The 21,127-nt window shown below is 45.0% G+C and overlaps 1 protein-coding gene and 1 pseudogene across 12 annotated transcripts in view; both read right to left on the bottom strand.

Annotated features, from left to right (window-relative positions):
• Positions 1-440: 440 nt before the first annotated feature.
• On the bottom strand, positions 441-4,743 carry LOC147248037 (uncharacterized; annotated as a pseudogene).
• A 6,752-nt stretch (positions 4,744-11,495) lies between these two features.
• Positions 11,496-21,127, bottom strand: part of LOC147248034 (neurexin-1a-like) — a 286,884-nt gene continuing 277,252 nt past the window's right edge. For 7 of the 12 annotated variants that reach the window (XM_086179701.1, XM_086179704.1, XM_086179706.1 and 4 more), the window contains one exon: positions 11,497-13,497. In XM_086179701.1, coding sequence (XP_086035827.1) covers positions 13,193-13,497 — 305 coding nt within the window. In that variant the 3' untranslated portion in view covers positions 11,497-13,192. Of the gene's footprint in view, positions 13,498-21,127 lie in introns of all 12 variants that reach the window. The other 5 variants (XM_086179708.1, XM_086179715.1, XM_086179709.1 and 2 more) reach the window with 2 other exon arrangements.

Raw genomic sequence — 21,127 nt, 5'->3', positions numbered from 1 at the left:
CAGTACAGTTTACACAGCACGGTACATGTTCCGCACTATTATTATAAGTTATGCATATATGCAACTTGTTGTTTGTAGGAAATGTTAACAAATCGGAAGCTTCCCCAAACAGCCATCTCTTTCCTGACAATCCCCTCTGTGCACGAACCCTTACATGTGGTAATTAAACATTAAAACACCTGCGGCTTACAGTCCAGTGCAGCTTGTATATGTACATATTTGTTTTTTCCCTAAATTTCGCTGGAGCGGCTTCCAGTCAGGTGCGACTTATAGTCTGGAAATAACGGAAATTGTGTGTGCGTGTGTGTATATATTGTATTATTTTGAATATAAAAAGTGTTCACGGCTCCCAGTGTTGTCTTTTCCGTTGAAACCAGGTCGAAATGGCTCTTTGAGTGTGATGGGTTGCCGACCCCTGGCTTAAGCCCTTTGCTCCTCTTAGGTGCACAGGCCGTTGACGAACAACCTCTATTTCACTCTGTTAGTGGCTCTCTGTTCAAGTTCTCCCCAGTTCAGCCCAGTCTCAGACATTTCTGCCTCTAAGCTTCTTCTCCAGCTGTTCCTGGGGCGACCTCGTTTCCTTTTCCCTTGGGGGTTCCACTTCAGGGCTTGACGGTGATGTCTGTGGCAGGCTTTCTGAGGGTGTGACCAATCCAACTCCATTTTCTTCTGTATTTGTACATCTAGGGGATCTTGGTTTGTTCTTTTCCACAGGTCCACATTAATCACTTTGTCTTTCCACCAGATGTTTAGTATCCTTCTGAGGCAGGAATTGGTGAATGTTTGCAGCCTGTGTGTTGTGTGTTTTGTTGTTCTCCATGTTTCAGACCCATACAGCATCACCTGTTTCATGTTTGAGTTGAAGATGCGTATCTTAGTGGTTGTGGAGACGTTCTTGGAGCTCCAGATGTTTCTGAGCATGTTGAATACCCCTCTTGCTTTGATAATTCTGCTTCGATGTCCGCCTCCGTTCCTCCAGTGGTATCCACAACACTGCCTAGGTAGGTAAAGGATTCTACCTCCACTAGGGCAGCATTGTTTAAGGTGATGGGGTTGCTTGTGTTGGAGTGGATCTTGACCACTTGTGTTTTTATTGTATTGGGAGTAAGGCCAAGTTTTGTTGAAGTTTGTGCCAGTCTGTCTGTCTTTTCTTGCATGTGCGTGTGTGTGTGAGAGTAGAACGATATCATCTGCAAAATCCAGATCATCCAGTTGCTCCCACAATGTCCACTGGATTCTGTTTCTCTTTCCTTCTGTTGTTTCCCTCATGACCCAATCAATGGCGAGGAGGAAGAGGAATGGTGAGAGAAGACATCCTTGCTTGACACCCGTCTTGACTTCAAATGTCCGGGAGAGCTGACCTGCATGCATGACTCTACAGGAAGTGCCGTCATATGAATTCTTGATTAGGGTTATGATCTTGGTGGGGATTCCATAGTGTTCCATTAGCTGCCATGGTGTTGTCCGGTCTAAGCTGTCAAATGCCTTCTCAAAATCAATGAAGTTCATGTACAGGGATGTGTTCCATTTGATAGACTGTTCAATGATGATGCGAAGTGTTGCTATGTGGTCTGTGCATGAGCGATCTTTCCTGAAACCTGCTTGCTGGTCCCGCAGCCTCTTGTCTACGGCTTCCTGGAGACGGTTGAGGATGACTCTTTTAAAGATCTTACTGGGCACTGAGGGAAGGGTGATCCCTCGGTAGTTGTTGCATTTCCTTAGGTCACCTTTCTTCGGGAGTGTCATTATGTGTCCCTCTGCCCATTCTGTGGGTGTTTTTTCATCCTCCCAAATTCTCCCAAAGAGGCTGTACAGCATGTTTGTAGAGGTGTTCATATCAGCTTTGAGGGCTTCAGGTGGAATATTGTCAGGGCCAGCAGCCTTGCCTGGTTTTAATTGTTTGATTGCAGCTTTTATTTCAGTTTTTGTTGGTCTGTCACACTTGATCTTTAGCTGTGTCTGGGCCATAGGGATGTGTGGCTTATCTGCTGGTGGTGGTCTGTTCAGAACCTCTTTCAAGTGTTCTACCCATCTGTTGAGCTGTTCTTCTGGGGTTGAAAGGAGTTGGCCGTTCTTGTCCATGATCGGTTTATTACTCTGTTGATGTGTCCCAGCCAATTTCCTTGTGATGTTGTACAGTTCTTTCATGTTTCTTTGGGATGCTGCGAGTTCTGCCTCCTTAGCCAGACTCTCCATCTGTGCTCTCTTGTCCTTCCTGATGTTCTGGCGCACTTCTTTGTGGCAGTGGTTGTATTCCTTGAGGGCTGCTGCTTTTTCAGATCTTGTTTTTGCCATGTTTACTTTTTCCTTCAGCTGTCTCCTCTGATGGATTTTGTTGAGGGTTTCTGGTGTTATCCAGTCTGTATGGTCCTGTGATCTTCTCCCCAAGACTTCCTCACATGTTGAGCTCCAAGCAGTCTTTAGGTTTTCCCACTCCTTGTTTGTTGTTCAATCATTTGTGCGACCAAGCTGTAGCTCTGTATTTTTCTTTTAGAGAACATCTCTGTACTCATTCCTGATTTGAGCATTGCTGAGGTAGTTGGTGTTGTATTTTGTTCTCTGGCCCTTTGCACGATGATGATATTTCTTCAGCCTCAGTTTGAATTTCCCCACCAGGAGATGGTGGTTTGAGGCTGCGTCTGCCCCCCGTCTTGTTCTGACATCTTCCATGGTCCTTCTAAACTTTTTGTTTATACAGATATGATCGATTTGGTTTTCTGTGACCTGATCTGGTGACACCCAGGTTGTTTTATGGATTGTCTTGTGGGGAAATATACTCCCCCCTATAACAAGGTTGTTGTTCACGCAGGTTTCAGCAAACATGTCGCCGTTTTCGTTCATGGTCCCCACTCCATGTTTACCCATCGCAGACTCGTATCCCTCGTTTTGGGCTCCAGTCTTTGCGTTGAAGTCCCCCATTAGCATAATGAGGTCTCTGTTTCCAGTTGCATTGAGAAGGTGGTTTAAGCTGTCATAGAACCTCTCCTTGGCCTCGTCATCTGCGTCACTGGTGGGTGCATAGCACTGGATGATGTGGGCTTTCACTCTCTTGTTGCTCGTACTGAAAGTTGCTGCGATAATACGAGAGCCGATGGGTTTCCATGCCGTTAGAGTCTTCCTGGTCTCTTTTGTCATCATGATAGCCACCCCCTCTGTGTGGCTTGCTGCCTCTTCTTCGTGTCCAGAATAGATAATGGACTGGCCACTGGATAGTTTGACCTCAACCGACTGTGAGGTTGTAGCTCTCCATTTCCTTGCCAATGGTAAGGCAAGGCAAGGCAAGGCAATTTTATTTGTATAGCCCGTTTTCACAAACAGTTTGTCTCAAAGGGCTTCACATGGCATCATAACATCCTCTGCCCTTAGACCCTCACATCGACTGAGGAAAAACTCCATAGAAAACCCTTTTAACAGGGAAAAATCTGAGAAACCTCAGGGTGAGCAACAGAGGAGGGATCCCTCACCCAGGACGGACAGACGTGCAGTAGATGTTGTTACAGACAAGAAAACAGTTTACAATACAAAATGTGGGAAACACGGAAATGTTAATAACAGCTGAAGAAGGAAGCTTCTGGTAGGGGAGGCAGGGAGAGCAAGCCAGCTTGATGGGGGACTGGATGGCAGACTGGTTCATGGGAGGGGAGGCAGGCAGAGCAAGCCAGCTTGATGGGGAACTGGATGGCAGACTGGTTCATGGAAGGGGAGCGCAGGCCGGTGTAACAGTAGGGAATAAGGGGGGGGGGGCGATGCAGGCGGCGGTTGGGGCTCTGGTGGATCTGTGGAAACACAGAGAGACTGCGAGACACCAAGGCCAAACTACAAAGTGCAACAAGTAGTGGTAATGACAGTTCCAAAAATGTGCAGGGAGGAGAGGAGGAGAGAGGGGGAGAGGAGGGGAGAGGAGGGAAGGGCTCCATGTAACCTGATGTGTCCCCCAGCAGTCTAAGCCTATAGCAGCATAGCTATCAATGGTTCAGAGCTACCTGAACCAGTCCTAACTGAAGGCTCTGTCATAGAGGAAGGTCTTAAGCCTGGACTTAAACGTAGTTAAAGTGTCTGCCTCTCTGACCCATGGAGAGAGCTGGTTCCACAGTAAAGGAGCCCGGTAACTAAAGGCTCTACCTCCCAGTCTGTTTTTATTGATACTGGGAATCACTAAAAGATCTGCATTCTGGGAGCGGAGTGCTCTGGTCGGACAGTAGGGACTAATGAGCTCTTTCAAATAGGATGGAGCTTTATCATTGAGAGCCTTATAAGTTAGCAGAAGGACTTTGAAGTGGATTCTAGATCCTACAGGAAGCCAGTGGAGAGAAGCTAAAGTGGGAGAGATGTGTTCTCTCTTCTTAACTTCTTAACTCCCGTCAAAACCCTCGCTGCAGCGTTCTGGACCAGCTGGAGACTCTTTAGAGAGTATTTAGGACATCCTGACAGGAGAGAGTTGCAGTAGTCCAGCCGAGAAGTGATAAATGCATGCACCGGTTTTTCAGCATCACTCTGGGAAAGGATATTCCTAATCTTAGCGATACTTCGCAGATGGAAGAAGGCGGTCCTAGTCACATGCTTTATGTGGGAGCTGAAGGAAAGGTCCTGGTCAAAAATGACCCCAAGGTTCCTGGGGGTAGCAGCCTTGCCAGCCTGGTACATGGTTCTGATGTTCCATGTTCCCAAGGTAATGGGTCTCCTTGGTGTCAGAAGGTGTTTCAGCCTACCAGCTCCCTTGCGGGTTTGGCTGGTAAGCGTCATAGTCCCCATTGCTGGGGCACCCTCTTTGGCCAGGTGAGTGGTTTGTTTTTTCTTCATCAATGTTTTCGTAACTGGATTGTGTTTTACAGGGTTGGGTAGTTAACCCAACGTCCAACCCCCAACCTGGAGGACCAGCTGCTGCTTTTCGTCTGGCCTCTACTCTAGAAACCTGCCCGGCATGGTTGGACCTACTGGGGGCATGATCCCCTGCCCGTTGTAGCCTTCAGAGTCACAGAGGCACGCAAGCAACCCCACCATGACAAGGTAGCAGCGCAGGGGAGGGCCATATTCACATTTAACAAGATTTAGCATCAGATTGGCAGCTTGAAGTCTGTCAAAAACAACGTACAATTTCTCTGTGTGCTCATCCCATGTGCTGAAATACACCCCAGTGTCATCAAGATAAGCCTCACAACTAGTTACCCCATACAGAACAGTATTGACCAGGCTTTGAAAAGTAGCAGGTGCGTTATACACAGAAAATGGCATCGCGGCATACTGCAGGAATGCGCTGGGTGTCAAAGACAGAGACTTCACTGACCTGAGAAGTAAGCCAGTAACTCTTTAAAAAGGTAAAGTTTTGACACAAAGTTGGCGCTGCCAAAATTGTCTACACAATCCTCAACTCAGGGAAGCGGACAACAGTCAGGTTTAGTGACCCCATTGACTTTACAAAAATCCATGCCGAACCGATTAGAGCCATCAGATTTTCCAACTAAAAGGCACTATGAACTCCAGGAGCTACAGCTCGGTTCACTGATATCAGGATTCATGCGGTAAGCATGTTGTTTTATAGGAGGAGAATCCCCCACATCAATGTCATGCTGAAGCACATGTTTGCATAGGCAAGTCAGAAAACAAAGAAAAATGAGGCCTAAACAATTTGACCACATCCTCATGTTTTGGCTCATCCAAAAGAGAAAAACTCTTCAGGTTTAGACAACATTTCTGAATTTTCAAGCCACCATGAACAACAACAGTGAACAGACGAGTAACATCACTTTCATCAAAAAGCTGTACATCAGTCGAATCAGCACTGGACAGCACATGATAGTTTCACGTTCTCCAGGTGAGAAGACATAGGGACACCCTCCCTCCCTAGGTACAGCTTTATCATATTAATATGGCACAACCTACTCTGCCTTCTACAATCTATATTACAGGCTACTATATTGAGCCTGCAGAGCTGAACCAGGAATAGGCAACAATACCAACACATTATCACCAGGACTGAAGCTCCTCAGCTGTGTGCCTTTATGGAACCAAGTCATTTTTTTGTGCTGCAGCTATGTCTTGCTTTGCCAAATCACAAGCAAAAAAGTTTGGAAAGTTTGAAACAAAGGCTATTAACATAGACAAATTTTGCAGTTTTGCATCACTCAGCCATTTTTCCTGGAGAAACCTGAGCGGACCAAGTAGAGTGTGCAAAAAAAAACAACAACCAAAAAACAGCTCAGCTAGTCTAAAGGTTTGAGACTCCAGTATAAACTCAGGAGCCACAAACAGAAGAACTCCCTCATCCGATCTTTGTTGAGTTCTAAGCAGTATGTTCAGAGCATGGGTTTCAATGTCTGATGGAAATACTTGATCACCCCCTGACTCTTCATATAGTAAGCACGAGAATGATAGTTAGTGATATCAAGCTGTTTCAGGACTTCAGCAAAAATAGGTGACATGAAATTAGAACCCTGATCAGACTGTAATACCTTCGGCAACCCAAAAGCAGAAAAAAACTTGACCAGGGCTTTTACAACAATGGGGGCCATGATTTTATTCATGGGGATGGCCTCAGGGAACTGCGTAGCAGAGAACATAACTGTCAGGAGAAACTTGTTTCTGGATTTTGTGCAATGGAATGGACCTACACAATCTACGGCTCATCTACCACAGGAACTGGAAATAGATATGGTGGAATAACCTGGTTCAGTTTGCCAGCAACCTGACAGACTTGACATGTTTTGCATTACTGACTCACATCAATCCCTTCAATCCCGGGCAGAAAAACGGCGCATGACCTGCAAGAGGATTATCACAGGGCCAACGGAAGAACTTTGTGTAGGAACGATTTTGGGACCACAATTTGTGTCACCACACTCCAATCGTCCTGCTCAGACACATGAGGCGGCAGCCATTTACACACCAGCACATCATCTTTAACAAAGTAACCCTGCAACATTTTCTCAATTTCATCCCCCAAAATAGCAGCTTTAAAAAGAGGAAAGAGAGACAGATCTCTTAACATGTTCAGTTTGGAGGTCTTTTCAAGGAGAAGTAGCAGCCAAAGAAACAAAAGACGGAGTGGACGTGGCAAGAGGGGAGTCAGGAGTACAGACTGAGAGGCTGCACTATCCCTCAAGATGGTCACAGGAACCTTTGGCCCTACATCTGTCAGGGAAAAGAAACCCTGTCATTAGAAAGGTAGCAAACACCTGGAGATCAGGTTTCACTGAAGCCTGCTGTAAAGAAAAATCTGATTGTTGAGATTGTGGTTCTGTTTCTAACAGCTTTGGGAGTTTTATTCTTCTTTTCAAGAGTGAAACAAGTTTTTATAGCATGCCCTTGCTTTTTGCATTACGCACAAACTGGTTTATCACCCTCTTTAAAATCATTGCCACTTGGATTCACCTATGCCAGACTTTCAACACAGGGCTTAAAAAAACATGCATTCTGAGGATGGACAAGACTGTTCATATATCTCATTGTGCATGAGAACATATTCATCGAAAAAGGCAGCCACCTAGGACTCATCAACAACATTCTGCTCATTAATGTATGTCACAATTTTATCAGGTTAGCAATTTCTGAAATCCTCTGAGAATCAGATCTTATAGTTTATCAAAATCTTGCACGTTTTTAGAATGACACAAGCAATCAAATCAGGCCTCCTACTTTCTGCCAAACTTAACACATATGTAACAGATTTTTTTTAAGCTTGCAGAATCTCTGGCGATGCACCCCAGGCATGAGCTCATTCACTCTTAGCACAGCTACTTTAATTTCATGATTATGGCTGGCAACGACGCATTTGCAACCTGGGTTTTTCCTGTAAAAGGCAGAAGAAGCAACGGCCAAATTTTTTTAGGCCATTTTAATGTGGTGGCGACGTGCTCAAAAAGCATGAAGTATTTATCCACATCGTCACCATTCAACAGAGGGACCAAATGAAAACATTGAGTAATGTCAAACTCATCACAACGAGCTGGAGACAGGACTATTTTATTCTGAGTTCTTTCATTTTAAGTTGTAGCATGGTTTCTGCATCTCCAGGAGTGGTGGGTTATAAATGTCTATATTCTGATATTTTATCGATATACATTTGTAGGAAAGATTATCGATACATAAATCCCAGTATCGATCTTTTAAAATGCATTAGATTTTACCCGTCTATTCCTTTGTTTTTGTTTGCCCCTTTAGTTTGGCGTGATTTAGTGCGTAGTGCAACGTTACTGCAGTCAGATGATCAGATCTCACCAGATCCAGGCCATGTGCCTCCGATCAGAGAACAACAAGATGGCGGAAGCGCAACTTTAATCTCCGGCAAATTTAAGAGCCGATGTCTGGCAGCACTTCGACTTTAAGAAGCAAGAAAACTGCGTCCGACTTGACAAAAATAATGCTGTGCACAAAATGTGCAAAGTAGAGGTTAAGTACAACAGAAATACTACTAATCTCTGGAGCCATGTGAGCAACCAGGAAACTACAAGTCCCTGCAACAACCCTCGCTGGAGACAGCATTTGGGACCAAGTTTCCGTCCACGCCTCCACGTGCAGAGAACATCACTTCAGCTCTGGCAGTTTTGATCTGCAAGGACCTCAGACCATCCTGTGAGGTAGAAAATGTAGGCTTCAGACCCCCGTCCACACTGGAACCACGCTATGTGCTACCGACACGGAAACAACTGAGTCAAGTCACAATCCCAAAGATGTACAGAGAAGTTAAAAACAACGTCACAACTGCACTGAAATCAGCAGAGAGAGTTGCCATCGCTGGTGACAGCTGGACAAGCAGAGCTACGATTCCTACTTGACCATCACCTCTCAGTCCACTGACAGTCACTGGTCCCTCATGTCCCACGTTGACAAACGCAGGCGATTGAAGCTCGCCACACCGCGAGTCCTCCTGCTGAGCTGCTGACGGTTTGTGGAAGTCTAAGTTGCCCTTTTGTTTTGAATGACGGTCGTATATTTAAATAAAAAGTGCACGGTGTTGTATAACTATTGTTTAATGATCAGTTCTCAATGTAAATATTAATATTTAATGATGCAGCAGGGTAGAGGGTTACTTTTACTATTGAATTTACAGCATTAGTCCTTTGAGAAGCTCTTCCATTACCAAAGCAAAATTAGTATTGTAACTAAAATATCTAATCTCCAGGTCATTGCTCCTTTTCTTTGAGATCAAACCGGCACATCTCAAGATCTAAACTCTTAAGCAGAGCAAAGCATTTCAGATGTATTGTCCTTCGACAGAAACTGGTTGAGCTAATAGCTCTTAACAGATTACAGCTCAGATTTTAACTCAGACTTCCGCAAGTGTTTGGAAACATCTACCATGAAGTGATGGACGATTTCCAACAACTGCTCTTTCGTGCAGTGATTAAATAAGTCACGCGTCGACAACATTATTCAGTTTAAAGTCCATTTACCCAGGCACAATTGATCACACCCATAACACAAAGAAAACAGCAGCTATGCAGTGAGCATGCATGAGTATACTCACTCTCACACACACAAACACACACACACAGGCTATGCTAAACATGAAAGCAACTGAAGAGAAAAAAAAACGTCAGGCACACAATCTGCCATCCAAGACAGTTGACGGAGTGTAAATAAATGGTGTACTATGATAAATTTCCTAATCTGAGTTTAATTGCACTCAAAGACACAAAAGGCAATAAAGCAAACAAAAGGAAGTGTCAGTACGCAATGAAAATACCAACAGTTTGCAGCAACCCAGCCTATTTGTGCGTTTCCTAAAGATCATACTGATCCGCGGTACGATGTGAAAAAACAAACAAAAAAAACAAACACCAGCAGCTTAGCCAATAATCAAGAATAGCCTGAAGAGCGCATTAGAAGTGGATGAGCCCCCAAATGTTATGGCTCCATAAAATTACATAGATAACACGTCGGGGCTAAATGAGGCCATAACATATAAAGGGTGCCACACAAGAACTTCAAGATTTGATAACTATAATTTCTTTATTTCATAGTTTAGACACTGGGGACGAAAAGGATACTAACCCAAAAGTAATGAACCAAAAGAAGGAGACCCTGGCCATAAAGAACAAAAGGGAGGTAAGCACAGGGCTAGCCACACCCTGGCTGTCACACCCTGCATTTCCCTCACAAACTAAGAAAAATAAGGCTTAATCTAAAACAAAATGACAAAAAAAAGAATGTGACTACTAGTGATTCCCAACTCAAACTAAAATTACAAACCAATGTAAGAAAATGCTGCCAGTTATTCAAAAAGTGAACAACCACAAAAAAACAAACCTTCCCCTGCTGCTGTTGCCTCCAGAATGACAGTGTGAGAGTCAAACCACAGCCCCCCCCCCCCCCCTTACCTCCTGATTACCAATTGACCGCTGGCCTGTAGAGGAAGGAACAAAGAGGGAGGAGGGGTAAACAGCAGCAGCAGAAAGGACACCAAGGTGTGGAATCAGCCAATACCTGGCCACACGTACCAGGGTTAAATGGTATGTTGGTGTCACCACATGCTCTTCTACGGTAACAAGTCCCTAGAAATGCCTGCAGATGTCACGTGTATTCGACTCATGAACGTATGATTTCAAAGCCGTGTAAATACCAGCATGTGATTTCCTCTTGTCCTGAATGATGAAGGTGGAACACTTCTGAATAATTCCAATGAGCTTCCATATTTGTGTTTGTTGGTGCATTAACGTTTCTGTGTGTGTGCATCAAACGTAATCAAGCAACATTTGAATGGCAGTTTTTGGTTCTTGCCAGTGTTGACAAAAGTGATGAAACCACACAGACAGATAAGAGTTTTTAAATATCACATCCAAGAACACTTTCTTTCAGAACTTTACTGGTTTGGTCAGGAATATTGAACGTTATTGTCGGGGCTTTTTCAAATTCGGATTTGACACCATATTTTCAGACATGCCTCCTCTCTCTCTTAATCCCTTCACCTGCCTTTTTCTTCAAATGAGTGGGTGGGGGTGTTGTTTTGTGCCCCCCCCCCCCCCACACACACACACACACACATATCTTCTTCATGTGGAACCTTTTCCACTGCCCTTGTGTCCTCGTGCTCATCAGGTGAAACTCTGGTTTATCCCTTGACAGACAGACCTTAGCTGGAATGTCCAGAGTGATGATGAAAGGATGTGACTTCAAATTAAAGTCTAACCCTAAGACACGTATGACAGCACCTTATCTGGTGGGGCACACACTTTATCTAGAAATAACTAGAATTAGCGTCTCTCGGTTGACGCCTCCACCAGCTAGCCGCTATTGTACTTGTACTGACTTACATGTATGTTGTGGAACTTTTGTCATCTTACAAGTGTGTGAATTCAAGAGTCATAAAGAGAAACGTGTCTGCAGTCACAGTGACTTTGACCTTTAAACACAAAAATGCTCATATTTCTTTGTGATGCTCAGAGAAACGTTGTTCACATCTGGACCTTTGACCTGCAGTCAAGGGAACGTTTGTCAGCTTGAGGTGTTCCGGAAATATAATTTTAATGAGAATGGCATAAAACTCACGTGGGTTCTACAGTAAATGGTATTACCAGTATAATATCATCTTGCAACTAAAATATAAATCACATTTCATTCCAGCAGATTGTCTGAAACGTTCCAGACTGATCAGAACCAGCTGCTGTGTTTCTGTCTTTACTGCAACCGAAACCTCGTCGTGGGAGTGTCACATCTCTGTTGCGCTCCTGAATAAAACCAGCAACAGCTGCAAAGGCCAGTCAAGCCACCATGTAAATCTTCTGTCGACACCACAATCGCTCCATTGTGCCTGCGTACGTCCATGTTATACTTTACAATCGACTCAAATTTATTCATTGTTTTTTGAAACTATTTTTTAATTAATTTTATGATGAGAAAAGGAATTTACAATAGAACAGAAATAAAAGAGGAGCAAACAAAGAGAAATTTATAATCAGTATTTATAGTTGGTGGTCATTTTCCTCACATTCGCACAGTATGACAGAACAAACACGGGACACTTGAAATGAGACTTGAGTGAGCTTTTCTCACGTTGGACAATCTTATAACACCACTTGGAAACACATACACACAGCAAGTCAGTTCATCATCATCATCACTCATCATCACTCATAAATCAGGACTGTGGAGGAAGGCAGTGATTCTCTCCACTGTCAACACCTTGTGCAGTTTTTGGAATGGGTGAGGCTACTACTGCTCTGGGGTCTGCTAGCTCTGGTTTGAATTTGTATAAAACTAGAAAGGAACACATGTAGAAACAAGCGGAAATCAAATTATCTGGAAAAAATACTGATGTGTTCATAAACTCTTCTATGTCTAGCAACACTTAATAACACTTATGTTTTATTTTTTGTCCTTTTTTAAGGTTTTATTCCAAAATGGTCAAGGAGCAGTTATAGTTTGTATCATCTATACAACAGGCTATAAAACACAACATTTTCACAGTCCAGAAAGCACATATAGATGTGGTTTTATATAAACATATGGACTGTTGTAAGATAATTTTGCGTGCATGGCTCTGGATTTGAGATGAGTTTCGCCGGGGAACGCTCTGATTGGAGATCATGGGCTGTGACCACCAAGGCCTCCAGCTTCATCACTGGCACCACGGATTTCTTCTTCTTTTTTTACAACAAAGTCTTTCTCTGCCATCTTTCAGCCAGGGGTGCATCTCCTCTGGCCGTCACCGCCTCCTCACCCACTACTTTGGCTGACTCCTCTGTCATCCATCAGGGATTTTCCTCCTCCCTTGATTTATTTTTCTCCCCATGGTAAACAAATGGCATATTTATGTTTATTTATTCATTGTGCCATTTTCTCTAAAAAAAGTCAACAACATGAACACAGGCAATGTAAATAGAACCGTGAAGATGCCGACGCTCCGTCTGCAAGTGTGTCTGTGCTCCTGTTCGGCAGCAACGACAGAGTTCCGAGGAAATGAGTCACAGATGAGTTCATGTTATTTGGTTGACATGTGCGATTTGTGGCAGTTCAAGTGGCTGCCAGACATATTTGTCTATCGGCAGCCTGGAAAATCTTGATGTCATTCAAACTGTCTTGAGTGCTTGAGTCAAAAGAGTTTTTTTAATTTTAGTTCTCATGTTTATTTTCAGAGCAATGTCCTCGAAGAAAAAAGACTAAATAAGGTTCAACATTGTTATTAAGCTGTACACACATCAACGTCCTGATGTGTCTTTTCAATAACTGGCTCTGGCAAAGACCAAAGCTTTGACAATCACACATAGTATTCCTTGTCCTTGTTCTTCTTGTTCTTGCTTGAGGTCTTTGCTGTGTTGACTGGTTTCTCTTTGACGATGGTGCCATTGGACTGCGCTGAGTTGCTGATGTAGTTGCGACTCTCATCGACGTGGTACGAGCCCTCGTCTCTGTTCCGGTATTTATACATGGCATATAGGAGGATGAGAATACACAGTGCTGCTGCTGCTACGATGCCCACGACCATTCCTGTGGTGCTGCTGGATTCCCGGAAGACCTCAGAAGTGTCGGGGAAACCTTTGGGCCCAGCACCCGTGGGATTGGCTGCAGGGGAGAAAAAGATATGATGACCAAATGTCATGTTTCACACATTATCTTTAGGGATGTAGCCACATTCACAGTGTTACAGCTGCTCTTGTTTCTAGAAATATGGCCCAGTTTATGATAGAACCAAAACACTGACAACCCAGAGTTCAGACCAGGAGGCAGAGCTGCCGTCTTTTTTATCCAGCTTTGTTCTCAAAACAAAGTCGTGATTGGAAGAGACTTCAGTATTCATGAGGGTGTTGATAACCACAGTCTGGTCCTGCATTTCTCTCTCTTCTAGACTCAACTGGTGTCCATCAGTCTGTCCATGAACCCCCTCACTGTCACAACCACACCTCCACCTCCTCCTAACATGTGGAACTGAAGCTGAACATCTGGTTGTGTTTCCACAGAACGCTTTTATCAGACCACCAATCAATCACTTTGGAATTTGGACTGATCAACTACACTCCACTCAGGAAAACTGTAGTTTCCAGATGTTTGTCTGATCAGGCCACACCTGGATTTAAGGAAGTGGTTCCATTGGTGCTAAATTCAGTGTCATGTTCCACTGTAACAGAGGGCGCTGTTGTCCACCTTAGTCCCTCCCAAACTGATCATTTTATCCATAGAGCAGCAGGCACCTTAGCAACAACTCTGGACTCTACTGGCCCACTAAAACAGAAAACTATGAATCCAAGAAACAAGCACCTTGGTACGGTTCTGGAACCTGACAGCGTCAACAAGAAACCAGAAACTGGAGAGAAGATGGTGCTGCTCCAAACTGGAGGAGTCACATGTAGTCTGGCAAGATGGCCTTAGAACCTAGAAGAAAGCCCTTGGTAGAACCAGAGCAGCCGACTACTCAGCACTAATAGAGGAACACAAGAAGACTCTCTCCCCTCGTTAGCTCCTCCCTCTTAGATATGACCAATGTGGTGCTGGTATCTGGTTCCGTCCCTCAGTCCTTTAAAGTTGCAGGAATTAAACCCTCCTCAAAAAGCAACCCTGGATCCAGAAGTTCTACCAACTACAGACCAACATCACATCTTCCTTTTCTCTCCAAGGTTCTGGAGAAAGCAGCTGCTAAACAGCTCTGGGACTTCTCCACAGCAACAGCTGATTGGAGGATTCAGTCAGGTTCCAGGTTCATCCTAGCACAGAAACAGAACTAGTCAAAGGTACCAGTGATCTCCTACTGGTACCAGATGAGGGACTGGTCTCTGTGCTGGTCTGATTAGATCTCAGTGCAGCTTTGATACCATTGACCACCATATCCTTCTACAGAGACTGGAACCTGTCACTGGTATTAAAGGAACCACACTAAACTGGTTCAGTTCATATTTACTAGGTCATCTCAGTTGGTACTAGTTAATGATGGTTCCTCTGAGACCACTACAGTCAGTTCAGGTGTTCCACAAGGGTCTGTGCTTGGACCAGTCCTCTTCACCCTGGACCTGCTTCCTCTAGGTCACATGATCAGGAAACACTCCATTAATGTTCACTGCTATGCAGACGACACACAGCTGAACTCATCAATGATCCACATGGAACAAACCAGCTGACTGAACTGGAGGCCTGTCTGAAGGACAGGAAACATGGAGGACCATCATTTCCTTTATTAAACTCTGATAAACTGAAGTTCTTGTGCTGGGCCCAAACACCTGAGGACCACCTGATCTGATGAGACAGGTACCCTGGATGGCACCACCCTGGCCCCCAGCACCACCTTAAGGAACCTAGGAGTTCTCTTTGACCAGGACCCTTTAACTCCCACATTCAACAAATCTCCAGGACGCCTTCTTCCATCTACGTAACATCGCTAAGAAGAAGATGCAGAAAAACTAGTCCCTGCTTTTGTCACTTCCAGGCTGGATTACTGCACCTCCCTCCTACCAGGCTGGACTAATAAGTCCCTAAAGACTCTCCAGCTGGTCCTGCCTGGTGTTGACTAGAACTGGTAGCAGAGACCAGGTCTCTCCTGGACTGCTTCTCTGCATGGCTCCCTGTCAGATTCAGAACAGAATTTAAAATTCTTCTTCTACCATCAAAGTCCTCAACAATCAGGCTCCTTCATCCCTGACAGAGCTCCTAGTCCCCTATGATCCACCTAGAACCCTTCACTCCCAGGATGCAGGGTTCCTGCTGGTTCCTAGACTTCTAACAGTAGAATGGAGCCAGAGCCTTCAGCTGTCAGGCTCCCCTCCTCTGGAACCGTCTCCCAGTTTCAGTCCAGGACCCAGACCCCCTCTCTAGGTTTAAGAGCAGACTTAAGACCTTCCTTGTTGATCAGGCTTATAGTCAGGACTGCTTAGGCTGGCCCTTAGATCTGCTGCTATAGGCTCAGACTGCTGGGATCTCCCATGATGCACTGGGCTTCTCTCTCCTCCTCCTGTCCTCAGACGTGTTACTAACTCCTCTTCTTCTCCCCTCATCCCAGATCCTGGTGCTGCTGGAGGAGGCTCCAGACCTGAAGAGGCTCCAGCTGCCACCCGTAGCTCCACTATTATTATCAGAACTGTAGTATTTATGTCAGTATTCTAAATACTGTACTCTACTGTACTAACATCAGTATTATATTTGCTAACACATTGTTGCTCATTGTGCTGGAATTGATTGCTTGTTTTGAACCTGTAGATGTGATAATTGATAGCTAGTATTTGATATTGTGTGTATATCCATCCATCATCCATCATCCATCCATCATCCATCTATCCCTCCATCCATCATCCATCCATCCATTTTCTCCCTCTTATCCTGTTAAAGGTGGTGGGGTGGAGCCTATCCCAGCAGCAGAACCCACGCAGGCACAGGGAGAACATGCAGACTCCACCTAGAAAGACCCCATGCTCCAGTCAGGGCTCCACCCACAACCTTCTTGCTGGGGGGCCACAGTGAGGACCACTGCTCCTGCCGAAGGAGAAACACTTGCAGCTAAATCAGGATTATAAATCACTAGACACTGTTTTCTGTCTTTTGCGTGTAAGTGAGAGCGTCGCTCATTATCTGTTCCCAGGGTTTATGGGAACAGATAATGATGGATTCATGCTGTGTGTGTGTGTGTGTGTGTGTGTGTGTGTGTGTGTGTGTGTGTGTGTGTGTGTGTGTGTGCGCATGTCACACACACGCACATATATTATCTATATATCTATATATATAGAGAGAGAGAGAGAGAGAGAGATGAATGTATAAAGTAGGAGCTGATAGAAGTCATGTCTAGAAAAAGTCTGTACCTCTGTAGAATCTCAGTCCCACTGGTCTGCCAGCTGCAGCTGTCAAACATTACCAGTTAAATGACACAAACACCAGGTGGATTTCCATAAAAACTCTTAAAAAACTACATTTTAAAGCCTTTGACTGTCATTAAATCTGACATTAGTTCTGAAATGATAAGGAAATGTCACACACTCATTCCTGTGTAATTGTACCTGTCTCGTGTACTGCAGGGAGCTGTTAGCGGAGCTACTATGTGTCTACGGCAGAGTGAGGATGGTTCGGTGCTGTGGGAGGCTGCTGATGGATGATGATGGAGAGATTTGCTAAAATTGGAATCAAAGCTGACAAGAATGATGTGTTAATGATTCAGAGGGAAGCACAGTTTAAGCTCACAGCTCATTACATGTTTTACAGCTCCGTCATGAATGAACACACCACATTTATATACACTCACGCCACATTCAAGCAGAACGGCTGATCGTCACTGGAAATAAATCTTTCACTGAGCACAATTCTTCAATTCACTCAGCAGATTTTTCCAAAGGCTGTCCCTGCTTCTGTTTTGAAGGCAGATTCTGAAAACACGTCAGCCCCGATCTTATTCAGTCCTCTGGCACATCTCGCTGTGTTTTTGTAGCAGTCATCATTTCTGCTTAAGCTGTCTTTGTTGTGTTTGAGAAATCCACACACTCAACATTTGGAAATGAAAACAGTCTTGTTCCACTGGATTGGGTCAGAACACACTTCAGGGTTTTTATCAGTCAGGTTCAGATCCTAGTTCTGTTGATGTTGTGCTTCAATATGCATTTACCATCAGGAAGGCGCTGGTGTTGAGACGAAGGTTGGAATCAGCTGCAGCTTCTTGTCTAAACATGCCTGAGATATTTTAAAATACCACCCACTGCAATACCAGCAAAGATTACTGATGCTGGGACTGAAGTAAATAAAAAGGAAGTTGATGAAACCAATGTCAAAATAATGGCTCTGTTCATCTGACATATAAATTTGGTCACACAGCAACAGCAGATGCCAGGAACATTACTCAGACACTGATAGAGGTTCCTGCTTACTAGCAGCCCTGCTGGCAGCCCTGCTACCTTGCTCTGATAGCAGCCCTGCTACCTGCCCTGCTAGCAGCCCTGCTACCTGCCCTGCTAGCAGCCCTGCTACCTGCCCTGCTAGCAGCCCTGCTACCTGCCCTGCTAGTAGCCCTGCTAGTCTGAGGAGAAAAAATTGCATTCTTCAGCTTTTTGAAAGGAGAGGTTTCAACATTGTCTCTGTGATGTCAATCCTTTGATCTCCAGCAGTCGCGCTAATATTTCCACATGAGCAACTCTTCACAAGCTACAACTCTATTTTCATGCATCATCATGCATCTATCTCTTATCCATCCATTCATCATCCATCATCCCTCCATCATCCATCCATCCATCATCATCCATCTATCCATCCATCCATCCATCATCCCTCCATCATCCATCCATCCATCATCATCCATCTATCCATCCATCCATCCATCATCCCTCCATCATCCATCCATCCATCAATCATCCATCTATCATCATCCATCTATCCCTTATCCATCCATTCATCATCCATCCCTCCATCATCCCTCCATCCATCCATCAATCATCCATCTATCCATCATCATCCATCCATCCATCATCCTCCATCCATCCCTTATCCATCCATCCATCATCCATCCATTCATCCATCATCATCCATCCATCCATCCCTTATCCATCCATCATCCATCTATCCCTCCATCATCCATCCATCATCCATCTATCCCTTATCCATCCATTCATCATCCATCATCCATTCATCATCCATCATCATCCATACATTCATCATCCATCATCCATCCATCATCCATCTATTCCTTATCCATCCATCCATCCATCATCATCCATCTATCCCTTATCCATCCATCCATCATCATCCATCCATCCCTTATCCATCCATTCATCATCATCCATCCATCATCATCCACCCATCCATCCCTTATCCATCATCGTCCATCCATCCATTATCCATCCATCCATCCCTCCCTCCCTCCCTGTTCCCCCTCTTCTCCTGTTCAGGGTGGTGGGGGTGGAGCCTATCCCAGCAGCCTTCCCCCTGGACAGGTCACCAGTCCATGGCAGGGCCAACACATAGAGACAGACAACCATTGGCTCTCCCAGCCACGCCTACGGTCAATTTAGAGTCTGGATTAACCTGGTCCCTCTTGATGTCTTTGGACTGTGGAGGAAGCTGGAGTACCAGAGAGAACCCAGCAGGAACAGAGAGAACATGGAGACTCACCCAGAAAGACCCCGTGCTGCAGCCGGGGCTCCACCCACAACCTTCTTGCTGGGGGGCCACAGGGAGGACCACTGCTCCACTGGGCCACCTGCTAGAACAACCACTTTATGATATTAAACACTCTCTGTTTCAACTATGATGAGGTTTAGATCTTCGGTAACACACTTTTGGGCATCATTTCCAGTGAAAAGGGAAGTGATTGCACATCAGTACACCTACTTCCTCTTTTGAATGCTGTCCAAGTCATAATTGCCCCGTCACCATACATCTGATAGCTTTCAGCTCTCTTCTGACTCTTGTCTGTGAAGCATTTCTAGATTGCATTCATCTCTCTCCATATGCACCTGTTTAATATTCATACAAACATTGCTTTGGATGGTGTCGTATTAGCTAATGACTGAAGGGATATAAAGGGATGAGAGCTGCAAAGGTAAAAAGTTCCAGCAGCTGTCTTCCAGCAGAGGAGATGCTGCCGCCGCTCATTGACATGTTTTCCAACATGGTTAGAGTGATCAGCGGCCCAAGCAAGCCTCCAGTGCCAGTAGACATTCAAGGACAAGCAGAGAGCACCACTGGGGGATTGAGTGTGACTGAGCGTTGCAACAGATTAGCTCTGCTTGTGACAAGCCCACTTATCCTTGGAGACAGGTGTGAAGAATGCCCCCGCCTTGTGGGTGAAAGTCAGTGGTTGACACAGCTCTTCTCCAGCAAGCCACTGTGCAGGCATGAACAGTGAGTTACTTTCATATTTGCTATCAGGGTCAAAAAGTTGAAAGTGTAGGCAGAAGCAAAGCAGGTTGATGGTCTGGTTTTGACGTGGTCAGAGGGTTGAAAAGGAGACCTACTGGCTCTTGCAGTTGGAGGAGCTGCTGTACCAGGAGTGAATCATGTGATAACAGGAGTGTGCCCTTCTTCCGTCTGTGATATGACACCTCCAGTTCCAGAGTTTTGTTATTTGTTCTTGCCTGGACCTGTTGATTGGCTTCCAACAGGCTGCATTCACACATAGGCTGACCACAGTGTTTCTTTAAAAACCAGGAAAGGTAAAGGAACCAGTGTGATCCACCTTAGTTGATTGCACATAAAAATAATTCAGCCAAAATCATTTTATTCAATAAACTTAAAAACAGGAATTCTCCTGTGCCAATGCAGCCAAGTTTCCCCCCAAAAGATTAGCTTTCCTTAAAGCTCATTAGTTTGTCCTTAGCAGGGTCAATCACACACCTTACTGATCTGGGACGGGGGTGGAGGTCTGCCCCCAGACCTGCCCTGCTGTCCCGCTCAGGCCAAATGAATCTGTTCATTACCATCACCCTCCATTGACAGCACTTGAACGCAGAGAGAAATAGTAGCTGAAACAAAATGATAGCTGCTCTTTTTCTCTGTGCTCAATCACACCCAAGGGTAAAATTAGACACGGGGAAAATGATCTTAGCGTGGCACCGTGCTTCATGGCAGCGTGGCGGGGCGCACTTGTGTAGTGACAGAGCTAAACCCAGGGGGTTCATTTTTGAGAGAATGCAGTTGCGTAAAAGTTGCCAGAATAATGTTCTGGTCTCTGTCTTCTGCCAGAGAGGGACTTAGATTACAGCCTGACATCCAGACCACCATCCAGTCCTTGCTGGTCTCCTAGCAAGGACCAGAGTGTGTGTCTCAGTCTTTCAGACCATCAGAGGTTCCTGTGGTGGAGACAGAAAACTGTAAACAAAGAAGCACAGCTGTTCAACCCTGCTCCATCATGGCGGCGATGGTCACATCAGCATCTGTTCTCATGAATGCACCTGATTCTTCTTCTTCTCATGGTGTCAGCAGCGCTGCAGCAGAGCCTGTCATTTAGGCTTCTGATGTGATCGACCTTCTTCTTGCCAGACTTGTTTTTGCCAAGTGCTCTTCGGAGAGCAGCAGGATCAGAGACTCCACACTGTCAAGTGGGATTTGAATAAATGGTCCTCCACAAAGACTTTTTGTCCTCATTTGTCTCCAGTGAGATGGTTCATTTATTTGGTAATTTGCAAAGGCGTGAGCTGGCTGACAGGGCCACGGATGAAGGAAAACATGGAGAGCTGAGCTGCCAGGTGACTCCAGGTGCGTGCGAGGCTTGTAGAGAGGTAATGAAGCGCACAGG

The sequence above is a fragment of the Aulostomus chinensis genome, chromosome 16 (assembly GCF_037954235.1).
Source record: "Aulostomus chinensis isolate RoL2024-O1b breed Wild chromosome 16, RoL_Achi_v1.0, whole genome shotgun sequence".
Taxonomy (NCBI): domain Eukaryota; kingdom Metazoa; phylum Chordata; class Actinopteri; order Syngnathiformes; family Aulostomidae; genus Aulostomus; species Aulostomus chinensis.
This window is presented reverse-complemented; position numbering and strand designations above follow the sequence as displayed.